The sequence below is a fragment of the Rhinatrema bivittatum genome, chromosome 3 (genome assembly GCF_901001135.1).
Source record: "Rhinatrema bivittatum chromosome 3, aRhiBiv1.1, whole genome shotgun sequence".
Classification (NCBI taxonomy): Eukaryota; Metazoa; Chordata; class Amphibia; order Gymnophiona; family Rhinatrematidae; genus Rhinatrema; species Rhinatrema bivittatum.
In genome coordinates, this window is record NC_042617.1 from 516,655,068 (window position 1) to 516,669,252 (window position 14,185).

Sequence of the window (14,185 nt, forward strand, 5' to 3'; positions counted from 1 at the left end):
TCTTTCAACTGCTAACTAAATATGCCACAAAACCTCTGATACAGCCTGCCCTTGAGCAAGATGGAGCCTACCACTGCAGCCACCACACAGGGGTGCAGTATCAAGTGGTTTACTCCACTCCTACATTCTCTACTCAAAGTCTTTCACTAGTAGAGATGACAAGCGGTGTCTACATAAGATATAGAAGGGACTCGGAGGGAAAGATTAAGGAACCGCAGATGCACAAATTCACAGATTTACTTGTTACCCCACCCCAGTGTGCAGGTCCAGCATGGGTGAGGCCATGAAGTTATTTATACTCTTTGGGGCAGGAACCCTGACTAGCTCTTCAATCTCCCTCACTTCCCTGGGTGTGGATTCTTTGATTAGGAGTAGAAAGGAGTCCGCTCAGTTCCCAGTGCAGGGTGGCTGACTTCCTAGGCTGAATTATCTGGGTTATGTGCATTTCTTCAGTGTAATGTGTGCTGGGTGCCAAAAGAGACACAGGGACCTCTGATTTATTGTCCAAAATATACTTTACTGAAAACTGCTTTGTTTGATGGCACAAATAAACATGACTTTTCCAGCTCCACAGTTCTGGCTTTTTCTCTCTTTTCTTTATTTAACAATCCAATGTCCTCTATCTGTGCAAGAGTCTCTGGTAAGGCCAGGAATCCAACCACCCTCCTGGTTTAGGATCAAGTAGTGGGCCCCTTTGGGTTGGGCCCCTTTAGTGGCTGGGAAATAAAACCCTTCCCAGATGGCAAAAATTAATCTTGGCACAGAGAGTTAATGTCTCCGTCTCCGCAGGGTTTCATAGACTCCAGATGGGTGTCCTCCCGTTAGATCTAATATTTACTCTCAGTTGGTTGTCTCTTCTTTTGGTGAGGATCTTGGTGGTAGGGATCCTGGATGAAACTTCAGGTTCTCCAAAGGGTAGGAAGAAGGGCAGAAAATCACTTCCCTCCTAGGACTTGAAAAGAAATTCTTTGTTCCCCAAAATAGATAACACCAGATGTTGTCTGCAGTGGGTCCCCACCACTTCTGTGGCAGGTCTTCCCTAAACCTGGACATCTTCAACTCAGGGTTCTCCTGTCCCTGAGTCTTGGAAAGGCTCAGGCCTTCAGCAGGGCTCCTATTAATCAAAAGTCCAAAAATCCAAATCAGTCCCTGAGCAATCACTCTGCACCTCGTGTGGAGAGAACAGCATTGGAGTCCTCAACTGCCCTGGAGGGGTATCAGATAGTTTCCAAGGCTCCAGGAAGGCCCAAAAAGTAACTCAGGATAAACTTCAAACCTTCCTCTATAACTTCCAACTGCCCCCGGAGCCCTTTGCGGAGCTCTGCTATAAACCTCCTGCCAGGGATATCCATTACAGCCCCGCTATTGGGAGGGCTGCCACTGAATGGATCCTCCTCCTAATTTTCTTTCTCTAAGTGCACTAATACATCTATTCCCAGGGCTTAATGGTAACCTGGAAAGGTGCCCAGGTTAAATACTATTTGAAGTTACTTTATCGATATTATTTGACAGATTTATATCAAGTGTCTTGCTAAGGTTCTGAACTTTTAGTATTAGAGCACTAGTTTGGTCCTATAATTACACTATTGCAGTGTATACCAATACAACTATGATTCTTGAGGAAAGTCTGTGAGCTGCTAGGTTCTTCACAAGATAAACCACCTAGTTTCAATGTGGATAATATTAAGAGAAAGCATAAGAGATTTTTTCAGTAAAATACTTTTTCATTTTGAATATCTGACATATCTTGTTAGTAAGTGACATTGGTTTTGATTTCTCAGTTGATATGATGATATACTTGGCCATGTCTAAAAAATACAAGGGAACAAAAGTGATATATGGATATGGACAACACAGGAGGTAGCTATCTTTAAATTATAGCTATTTGGGAGCTGTGCTATGGAAGTAGCCATATTCAGTAAGGCTGTATGTTTACATAGATTGCAATTTTCAAATCATCCTCTGACTGTAGATACAAAGTCTGTAGGTACCTTCTCCCTGTCACCTTTCTATGTCATTTTCAAAGGGAACCAAAAAACTATGCACCGCTGGTATTTGATAGAAGACACTTGATATATCAATAACAATTCAAACTCACATTCAAAGTGTCCAATATCTTGTGTCAAAAGTGTTATATTAAATTATTTGGGGAACAAAAATCTCCCGTTATTAAAAAACTCTGCTCATAACAATGATTTTTTTAAACAAAGACCATTTTTAAGGAGGAAATGGAATGTTTCATAAATCTACAATGCATTACTGGCTTGTAATGCTATGTGTCAATTTTAATCATGAACTTTCCACCTCTAACCTTATATATGATTTTTTGTAAATATTAAAGTGCGCAAATAATTGACAACCATGGTGAGTTAGAGTGCCACCTTATAATGATAACACCGACTTATATTTAGAAAAAAAAATTTTTAAGTCCACCCAACAAGACCTTGTTTCTGACCATGATAGGTCTTTCTTCAGGGGATGTCAATTAATCTACTGAATAGTCGGAATTACTTATCTTAAAGTTTGTTGCTGTCGCCACTCGCTTGTGGCTCGAAGACTCCTGGGTTTTCCGTGCCTCTCCAAGGCTAAAAAAGCGCTGTTAAATGCTGTAAAGCTGTGAAGCTCTTACCTGTTTCAAAAACTGTTGGCTGAGCAAGGGCTTCAGGCTGATGGTAAATTACCATGCAACTCTAATCTCCACACACAATCCTTTAAGAAACTGCCGCGAGCTGGTAAATGCTTCGCTTTATTCCATCGAAGTATGTCTTTCGCTCTCTAAGACGCTCAATGCTGTGGCGGGCTTGAATGGGGATTTAAAGTCCTTCCCCTTATATTCAAGAATCAGGTGGAAAGTTCATGATTAAAATTGACACATAGCATTACAAGCCAGTAATGCATTGTAGATTTATGAAACATTCCATTTCCTCCTTAAAAATGGTCTTTGTTTAAAAAAATCATTGTTATGAGCAGAGTTTTTTAATAACGGGAGATTTTTGTTCCCCAAATAATTTAATATAACACTTTTGACACAAGATATTGGACACTTTGAATGTGAGTTTGAATTTTCAAAGGGAAAGCACATGCCTATGTTCCTTTGAAAACTGCAGACTTTGGCACCTCCTTTTTTTTTCTGCGGGTAAAATTTGAGGTGCATAGTTTTGAAAATACAATCTACCTGATGTATTTTCTGATCCTGCCCAAAACAACCCCTCAGGGAATGCTTCCCCTGAATGCAGCTGGAAGTACACACATTGTGAAACAGCACCCATACTTGTAGCCACATCTGGATAGGGGAGGGCAATTTTCACAATGGCATTCTGGCTGGATAGTTTTTTTTTAATGGGCATATTTTTGTGAACCACCTAGAAATGTCGATAGTTGCGGGCTATACGTTTTGTTTTTTTTAAATGAATAAACAATAAATGAATGCCTTTGAAAACTGTCCCCAGAATGTCCCCCAGCAGAGATTAGGAGAATAATCTGCCACTATTGCTAATTTTCCCTATCTCAAAAACTTTTGCTGCTTCACTTCATTGAACTTCGGTGAAGGACTAATGCATGTCCTACTTAAACTCTGGATTTGATCTGTTTTGTAGGCACACACTTGTACCCGGAAGGACTTTGAGGTAATGTACCCAGGTTTCCAGAAGTTTTGCTTCATCCGGGAGAACTTGGATCCAACAGGCATGTTCCTGAACCCGTATCTGGAAAAAGTATTCTACTGAGGAGAAAGAACAGACAGGAAAACATCTCTGATAAAATCTCATTTCTATAACATTAGCACAGAAGCATTGTTAATCCCACCAGGAGTGAAATACATTGCTGTGTTTTCCTAACAATGTTTATAAGGCACAGAATTAACATTGTGCTGCTGTTGTTCTGTTTCTCACGATGTTGTGCATATTGATAGTGCTTTAGAATTAAGCAATAAACATTAGCTATATTAAGTTGATTATCTGGTTATTAGGGGCTAATTTTGTAACAGTTTGTCTAAATTTTAAGGCATTTACAGGCATATGTTACATGAATTTTCAAAGGGAAAATATGTGCATTCTTCTCCTTTGCAAAATATACCACCTAAACTACCTGCGTAGAAGAACACCTGCTAATTTGTGCACAGACGTTTTCCAGGAAAATGTATGCTCATACTTTTGAAAATGCAAAAATGTGCATGTCAGTACAAAGCCTTCACAAGCCCACCCCCAGAAATGGCACTGCTCACTCAGGGTAAACTTACACACAAATACAAAACACATGCATCTAAGTTTACCCATATATTACAGGCCATATCCACGGATAAAGCACCACTTTATATGCGGAAATGCGTTTGAAAATTACCCTCCAAGAAGTTCATTTTTAGCAAAATTTGCTGTCCAAAAAGTGGGAGGCCATCGAAGTGTTCCCTGAGTTGGGGGTAGAGGAGAAGGAATAAGCTGCCTAGTGCTGATTATCAGCGCTAGATGGCTAAAGTTGGCCTCCTTCCTACAGCCCTTAAAAGGCAGGCCTATATCGAGGTGCAAATAATAGCCACCTAGATTTTCTGTTGGCGAAGTTTGCAAATTATAGAGAATATGGACTTTAAGTGGCTGCTGCACCTCTTAGCCCCCAATATCAAAGTGCCCATCTGGACAACATTCAGTAGTCAGGTTAGGGCCACACTGTACATGCAGTGCCATGCTCACATGCAAGTGCAGCTGGCCAAGGTGGCAAGAGGTCCATTTTACAAGTGACATCTGGACTAGCCATAATGCTACACGTGCCTACCTTTCTGTGGCAGCAGGCCGAGGCAGAAGCAGGCAACAGCTCTAGTGAGATGGATCAGCAGGGTGCAGTTGGGTTGTGCTGCATACCCACATGATGGATATCAGCCGCTTCTTGATTCATATCTCAGGTGAATAAGGAAGAAGAGGGCTGGCAGCTGGAGCAGAGCAAAGGGACTCTTGTTCCTTCTGTTTTTGTTACACACAGTGCTGCAAACATAACATAAGCAGTGGAAAATAAGGGGAATATGAGGAGTTCTGTTGACTTGCACACTTGTAGCATCTGGCAGTAAAGGATGTCCTAAGGCCAAGGAACAATACAGCAGCTTAGTCTTGAAAGAACTAACTGAGTAGTGCTGGAAAATAATGGGGCATTTTAGCTGGAATATAAAGGGTGGGCAGCATATATAATCATATGAGTCCTGAACAATTTCTACCAACATTACTTCTGTTTATCATTTCTGTAGCGCTACACAACTTATGTAGCACTGTACATAAAAACATAAGAGAAAGTCCCTGTAACCTGATCAAAACAAATATACAGCGCAAGAGAGACTTTTGAAAGTTATTTATTCAGAAAATGGTTAAAATCAATAAGGTTGTCAGTGGGATAATCAAGAGTTAATATTTAGAAGCAGCCTTAAAAAGATGAGCATTTAGGCTGGATCTGAATAAGGCCAGAGAAGGAGTATGACGCACCAACTCGGGAAATCTATTCCAAGTAAGATGGAAAGCATTGAGTTAGGAGTTGAAGGTGGAGGAAAAGAGCAAGAGTGACTTGCAAAGCAGAGTTCATGAGATGGGGGTGTAGGAAAAGATAAGAAGGTAGAGGTAGGGAGAAACTGCAAAGTAAAGGCTCTTGTAGTTGAGGAAGAGGAGTTTGAAAGCCAATGTAGTGACTTGAGAAGAGGGGTTATATGGGTGTAGCGATACTGGGAAAGAAGACATGCAGCTGAATTTTGGATATATTGTAATGGAGTGAGATGGTTCACCGGGAGACCTGTGAGGGGCAGAGTGCAATAATCTACTGTAAGTGGGAGGTGATGAGAGTGGATAAAGTTTCTGTAGTGTATTTAGAAAGGAAGGGACAGATTTTGGTGATGTTATAGAGAAAGAAACAACACATTTTAGCAGCGTTTTGGATGTGTGTAGAAAAAGAGAAGGAGCCAAAGATGACCCAAGATTATGGACTGAGAACACTGGGAGGATGATAATGTTATTCACACAAATAGAGAAAGAGGAACGAGAGAATGTGGGTGTGGGAGGAAAGATACAATTTCTGTCTTTATCATGCAATGGGACATCTAGGCAACAGTGTGAGACAAGCCTGTTCAGAAATTACCCCTCTTTTAATTTTCATGACTAGGTATTATCTAGCACTGCTCACTGGGAATATTACCAATTGCTTAGCCATCCCCACCACCAGAGGGCTCCGGTGAACCCAGCTCCAAACAGTATTCTTCTACACAGCCCTGGTTTCTTACCTCAGCCAGTTTTACAGCTTCCATGCCATAGGGGACCTCCATGAGCTCACTCCCCTAGCTGGCCAAGCCTCTTTTGCCTGCTTGCACCATGTCCAGACCCCAGTCCTATTTAATCCTGTCTAGCCTCTGCTTAAATATTTTGGCATCAAGTGCTATTCTGCTTTTTGCTCTAGCCATGTCTGATTTGCGACTGTTCCTGGCCTTTACTTGTCTGTCCTTGTGGCCTCTGGGCCTTCTCATTCCTGTCTTTGTCTTGTGGCCTGCTGGCCTTCAACTCTGTCTGGTCTAGCCCTGAGGCCTCCCTAGATCTCTTCCTGACTCTAGGCCTTCTCTAATTCCTGACCTCTGGCCTAGCCCTGAGGACTTCCTAGATCTCTTCCTGAGTCTAGGCCTTTCTTTGCCTTGCCTTTTGGAGACCTTTCTGCATTGTTTGCTTTCAGGGTTTATGTTCCTTGTTCTGTGGTGAACTTGTCCTGTTCTGTCTTGTCCTGTCTTAGTCTGTCTGTGCCCTAGCTTTTGTTCCAGTTCCACGCTTACCTGCAGTCTGTTTCTGTGTTCCAGTTCACTCTTACCTCCACACAGCTCCAGTCTGTTCCTGTGTTCCAGTTCACCCTTACCTCCATACAACTCCAGTCTGTTCTTGAGTTCCTGTCCAGTCTGCACTCCGTTTCTGAGTTCCAATCCTTTACTGAGCTCCAGCCTACTCTGCACAGCCTGCCTTGTTCCAACCTCCCTGGACCACCCTAGTCTAGCCCTAGTCTCATCATGTCATCTGTGCCACTCCGGAGGTGGTGTCCATCATCCTTCCCCAGCTCGGAAACCGCAACAAACATCCTATGCACTCTGTTGTTCAGTTTTGTATGTGTAACTGTGAAGGCTGTTTATTTTTCTGGGATTCTGCTTGGATGGGGCAACCAGTATACTCATCTGGCGATCACTAAGGAAGATAAATGATGGTTTGAAAAAGGAATGTTTTGTAGGCTGATGTACAAATGAACTGCAAGACATGCCATAACTTAATAACTATTGTATGAGTCAATGGCCACCTCCATTCCTGAATTTTACTCCTTAAACTTCCCCACTCTTGCAATAGATTCCTTACTAAAAATCCTTTTCTGGATTCATGCTATTCTGGTAAATTTAATAAGAATATTATCCATGCTACTGGGCCCAGTATTCCCTTGTGCATCAAGAATCAAGATTGAGGTTCAAGACTGAATCAAACCAATTTATTGAAACAAGTAGCAAATCTTACAATCAGGATGGGTGCTTTCCTGCTTTCTAGCCTGGGTCATTATCAGGTTGATCCACTCTTGACTCATTATGGAACCGTTCTCCATAACCTTGGGTAGAGAATAAACAAACTGAACTAGAAGGAAGCACAAATAAATTCAGTGGGATCACTGAGAGGAGAGGATCACCTTGCTGGTGGCAGGAAAGAATCAGTAAGTACTGCTTGGAGAAATTTTTAAAACTTAAAAGTATTGGGGAGAGCTAAACTACTGGGGCATATTATTTAGTGTGTTTATGTGTTTTATTTTAAATAAGTAGTTAGAAAGTCAGGCAACAAACAGAACTTTGCGTGTTTGTATTTGCCAAACCTCCCACCCCTCTCCCACCCACCCCTAGCTAATCGTTTAATTTATAGGCAGGTGTCACTTTCACACTTAAAATTAAAAAAAAAAAAAATCAGCCTTTTAACTTACACTCAGAAATTCCCATATCTTATCCAAAGTCTGATCATTCCCTTGTAGGATATTACCAGATATATATACTAATACATTTAAAGGACCCTAATTGTACGCAATCCTATACCCATAGCAACCTAAAACTTAACTAGGAACTGAACAAATTTAAGATGAAGGCAAGCAGTTCAGCAGCAAGAGGGGGGACTCCCAGTCTTTTGCATTAAGTGTCACATGTATGATTTTTTACCCGCCGGTGAGAAGTTGTATGTGTGCATGCGATGCAAAGAGCTCCTATCTCTCAGAGAATAAGTCCAATCCCTGGAGGCTAGAGTGGCAGACATGGAGGAGCTGAAGTAGACAGAGAGGTATATAGATGATACTTTTTCATGGACATAGTAGCCAAGTCCTAACTCCAGTCTGGCATCCCTGGTGCTGCCTTGGAGGAAGAAGGACTCATGATCAGAAAGTATCAACCTGGTGCAGCAGGAAATGATTGTGTAGCAAGGACCTACTCTCCAGGTGGTGTATTGTCCTCTCGCACCGAGGATGTGTCTCCCAGGGCTTCTGCCAAGGAGGAAAGGATCAGGTTAGCAGTGATAGTTGGTGATTCGATTATTAGGAATGTAGACAGCTGGGTGGCTGGTGGGTGTGAGGATCACCTGGTTGTATGCCTACCTGGTGCGAAGGTGGCAGACCTCACACGTCATCTAGATAGCATTTTAGACAGTGCTGGGGAGGAGCCAGCTGTCATGGTACATGTGGGAACCAACGACATAGGAAAATGTGGGAGGGAGGTTCTGGAAGCCAAATTTAGACTCTTAGGTAGAAAGTTTAAATCCAGAACCTCCAGGGTAGCATTCTCTGAAATACTCCCTGTTCCACACGCAGGTCACCAGAGACAGGCAGAGCTCCAGAGTCTCAATGCGTGGATGAGACGATGGTGCAAAGAAGAGGGATTCAGTTCTGTTAGGAACTGGGGAACCTTTTGGGGAAGGGGGAGTCTCTTCTGAAGAGATGGGCTCCACCTTAACCAGGGTGGAACCAGACTGCTGGTGCTAACTTTTAAAAAGGAGATAGAGCAGCTTTTAAACTAGAACAAAGGGGAAAGCTGACAGTCGCTCAGCAGTGCATGGTTCAGAGAAAGGTATCTTCAAAGGATATTAATGATGCATTAGAATTAGGGCATCCTGACAGTGAGGTTCCAATTATAAGAATAGTCCAAGTGCCTGTGACTAAAAACTCAGCTGAGCTAAAAAATTCTAACTTATCCTTATCATTTAAAAAGCAGAATGAAAATACAAACAAAAAACAAACTTTGAAATGTTTGTATGCTAATACCAGAAGTCTAAGAAGTAAGATGGGAGAATTAGAATGTATAGCAGTCAATGATGACATAGACTTAATTGGCATCTCAGAGACATGGTGGAAGGAAGACAACCAATGGGACAGTGCTATACCGGGGTACAAATTATATCGCGATGACAGAGAGGAGCACTCGGGAGGCGGTGTGGCGCCTTATGTCCGGGATGGCATAGAGTCCAACAGGATAAACATCCTGCATGAGACTAAATGCACAATCAAATCTTTATGGGTAGAAATCCCTTGTGTGTTGGGGAAGACTATAGTGATTGGAATATACTACCGTCCACCTGGTCAAAGTGGTGAGACGGACAATGAAATGCTAAGAGAAATTAGGGAAGCTAACCAAATTGGTAGTGTGGTAATAATGGGAGACTTCAATTACCCCAATATTGACTGGGTAAATGTATCATGGTACATGCTAGAGATATAAAGTTCCTGGATAGAATAAATGACATTTTTATGGAGCAATTGGTCCAGGATAATGCATAATCGTTGGCAAGTTAAATGTAAGACATTGATGAGACAGGCTAAGAGAGAGTTTGAAAAGAAGTTGGCCGTAGAGGCAAAAACTCACAGTAAAAACCTTTTTAAATATATCCGAAGCAGAAAGCCTGTGAGGGAGTCAGTTGGACCGTTAGATGATCAGGGAGTTAAAGGGGCACTTATAGAAGATAAGGCCTTCGCAGAAAAATTAAATGATTTCTTTGCTTCGGGTTTACTAAAGAGTATGTTGGGGAGATACCCCTTCTGGAGAAGATTTTCATGGGTAATGATTCAGATGGACTGAACCAAATCATGGTGAACTAGAAGATGTGGATTGCCTGATTGATAAACTGAAGAATAGTAAATCACCTGGACCGGATGACTGGGTTCTGAAGGAACTAAAAAATGAAATTTCAGACCTATTAGTAAAAATTTGTAACCTATCATTAAAATCATTCATTGTACCTGAAGACTGGAGGATAGTTAATGTAACCCTAATATTTAAAAAGTGCTCCAGTGGCGATCCGGGAAACTACAGACCGATTAGCCTGACTTCAGTGCCAAGTAAAATAGTGGAAAGTGTTCTAAGCATCAAAATCAAAGAACATATAGAAAGACATGGTTTAATGGAACAAAGTCATTATGGCTTTACCCAAGCCAAGTCTTGCCTCACAAATCTGCTTCACTTTTTTGAAAGAGTTAATAAACATGGGGATAAAGGTGGATAGTGTACTTGGATTTTCAGAAGGCGTTTGATAAAGTTCCTCACGAGAGGCTTCTAGGAAAAGTAAAAAGTCATGGTATAGGTGGTGATGTCCTTTCATGGATTACAAACTAGCTAAAAGACAGGAAACAGGGAGTAGGATTGAATAGACAATTTTCTCAGTGGAAGGGAGTGGGCAGTGGAGTGCCTCAGGAATCTGTATTGGGACCCTTACTTTTCAATATATTTATAAATGATCTGGAAAGAAATATGACGATTGAGGTAATCAAATTTGCAGATGATACAAAATTGTTCAGAGTAGTTAAATCACAAGCAGATTGTGATAAATTGTAGGAAGATCTTGTGAGACTGAAAATTGGGCATCGAAATGGCAGATGAAATTTAATATGGATAAGTGCAAGGTGATGCATATAGGGAAAAATAACCCATGCTATAGTTACACAATGTTAAGTTCCATATTAGGTGCTACCACCCAAGAAAGAGATCTAGGCATCATAGTGGATAACACATTGAAATCGTCAGTTCAGTGTGTCACGCCAGTCAAAAAAGCAAACAGAATGTTGGCAATTATTAGGAAGGGAATGGTGAATAAAACGGAAAATGTCATAATGCCTCTGTATCGCTCCATGGTGAGATCCGACCTTGAATACTGTGTACAATTCTGGTCGCCGCATCTCAAAAAAGATATAATTGCGATGGAGAAGGTACAGAGAAGGGCGACCAAAATGATAAGGGGAATGGAACAGCTACCCTATGAGGAAAGACTAAAGAGGTTAGGACTTTTCAGCTTGGAGAAGAGACGGTTGAGGGGGGATATGATAGAGGTGTTTAAAATCATGAGAGGTCTAGAATGGGTAGATGTGAATTGGTTATTTAGTCTTTCAGATAATAGAAAGACTAGGGGGCACTCCATGAAGTTACCATGTGGCACATTTAAAAATAATCGGAGAAAGTTCTTCTTCACTCAATGCACAATTAAACTCTGGAATTTGTTGCCAGAGGACATGGTTAGTTCAGTTAGTATAGCTGTGTTTAAAAAAGGATTCGATAAGTTCTTGGAGAAGTCCATTACCTACTATTAATTAAGTTGACTTAGAAACAACGGTAACATGAAATAGGCTTAGTTTTTGGGTACTTGCCAGGTTCTTATGGCCTGGATTGGCCACTGTTGGAAACTGGATGCTGAGCTTGATGGACCCTTGGTCTGAACCAGTATGAAATGTTCTTATGTTCTTAAGTTCTCGATTTCCTATCTTTTAACCAACTTGCAATCCACAAAATGATATTGCCTCCTATCCCATGACTTTTTAGTTTTCTTAGAAGCCTGTCATGTGGGACTTTGTCGAATGCTTTCTGGAAATCCAAATGTACCACATCTACTGGTTTACTTTTGTCCACATGTTTATTCACCCCTTCAAAAAATTGTAGGAGATTTGTAAGGCAAGACTTCCCTTGGGTAAGTCCATGTTGGCTGCATCCCATCAAACCATGTCTATCTAAATGTTTTGTGATTTTATTCTTTATAACAGTTTCCATGATTTTTCCCGGCACTGAAGTCAGGCTCACTGGTCTATAGTTTCCTGGATCACCCCTGGATCCCTATTTAAAAATAGGAGTTACATTGACCATCTTCCAATCTTCAGATACATCGGATAATTTTAATGATAGGTTATAAATTTCTACTAATAATTCTGAAATTTCATTTTTTAGTTCTTTCAGAACTCTGGGGTGTATACCATCTGGGCCAGGTGATTTACTACTCTTCAGTTTATCAATCAGGCCTACCACATCTTCCAGGTTCACTGTAATTTGGTTCAGTTGATCAGAATCATCACCCATGAAAACCTTCTCTGGAACAGGTATCTCTTCAATATCCTGTCCAGTAAACACAGAAGCAAAGAAATCATTTAATCTTTCCGCGATGGCCTTATCTTCTCTAAGTGCCCCTTTAACCCCTTGATCATTCAACAGTCCAACCAACTCCCTTGCAGGCTTTCTGCTTCGGATATATTTTAAAAAAATGTTATTGTGAGTTTTTGCCTCTATGGCCTACTTCTTTTCATATTTTCTCTTAGCCTGTCTTATCAATGTCTTACATTTAACATGCCAATGCTTATGCTTTATCCTATTTTCTTCTGAATGATCCTTCTTCCAATTTTTGAATGAAGATTCTTTGGCTAAAATGGCTTCTTTCACCTCAACTTTTAACCATGTTGGTAATTGTTTTGCCATCCTTCTACCTTTCTTAATGCATGGAATACATCTGGTCTGTGCTTCTAGGATGGTATTTTGTTAACAATATCCACGCCTGCTGCACACATTTTACCTTTGTAGCTGCACCTTTCAGTTTTTTTCTATTTTTTCTCATTTTATCTGTTTCCTCTGAAAGTTTAGCACTAGAGCCATTGATTTACATACTGTCCTCCTTCCAGACATTAATTCAAATTTGATCATATTATGATCACTATTGCCAAGTGCCCCCACCACCATTACCTCTCTCACCAAATCCTGTGCTCCATAGACCTAAAATTGCTCCCTTTCTCGTCAGTTCCTGAACCGATTGCTCTAGAAAACTGTCTTTTATTCCATCCAGGAACTTTATCTTCCTAGCATGCTCTGATGTTTCACTTACCCAATTAATATTGGGGTAATTGAAATGTAATCCAAAAATTCTCTTACTATATGATCCCACGATTAGCACAATCTAAATAAGAAATGTGGTACTGAAAGATTTTTCAATTTATAAAGCTGTATGTAAACAATGCTTATATGTATTTAGACTGTAAATTTAAGGACCATCATACCACCCATAGTGCTCACAAGTTAAAACTTGTATTTCATGCACTTCAATTGGGTCACTTTTAATCATTGGTCCGAATCAGCTAGCATCCAATATATTAGTTTTCAATGTTCAAAAGAATTTTTTTGTTTTTTTAAGCGTATATATTTAAAAACAAATGAACTTCCCTTCTGTGGCTGTCAAGGTTAATCGTCCGACGCGCGCGTTTCGCAACACTGCTGCTTCAGAGACATCAGTTCAAAACTCTCCTGATCCAGCACTCCCCTTCTGATTCTTTAACGGGGGTGTACCTCAGCGATGTGGATTTGTACGATGCTGCGGGTCCATCAATTTTTCAGACCCGACGCCATTTCCCCGCTTAGAAATTTTGCGGTCTGAGGTAATTGAAATCTCCCATTATTACTGCACTACCACTCTGGTTAGCTTCCCTAATTTCTCTTAGCATTTCACTGTCAGTCTCGCCATTTTGGCCAGGTGGATGGTAATATACTCCTATCACTGTTCTCTTCCCTAACACACAAGGGATTCCTACTCATAAAGATTCAATTGTACATTTAGTCTCATGCAGGATCTTTAACCTGTTGGACTCTGTGCCATCCCAGATATAAAGCGCCACCCTGCCACCAAGATGCTCCTCTCTGTCATTGTGAAATAATTTGTACCCCGGTATAGCGCTATTCCATTGGATATCCTCTTTCCACCATATCTCTGATATGCCAATTAAGGCTATGTCATCAATCACTGCTATATTCTAATTCTCCCAGCTCACTTCTTAGACATCTGGCATTAGAATACAAACATTCTGCTTTTCAGTTGTCAGGGATAAATTGGAATCCTTTAACTCAGGTAGGTTTTTAATTACAGGCACTTGGACTACTTTTGTT

The 14,185-nt window shown here is 40.9% G+C and overlaps 1 protein-coding gene across 1 annotated transcript in view; it reads left to right on the plus strand.

Moving 5' to 3' along the window:
- Positions 1-3,952, plus strand: part of LOC115088194 (L-gulonolactone oxidase-like) — a 350,872-nt gene extending 346,920 nt beyond the window's left edge. The window contains exon 12 of the mRNA XM_029596219.1: positions 3,597-3,952. Coding sequence (XP_029452079.1) covers positions 3,597-3,725 — 129 coding nt within the window. The 3' untranslated portion in view covers positions 3,726-3,952. The remainder of the gene's footprint in view (positions 1-3,596) is intronic.
- Positions 3,953-14,185: the final 10,233 nt, after the last annotated feature.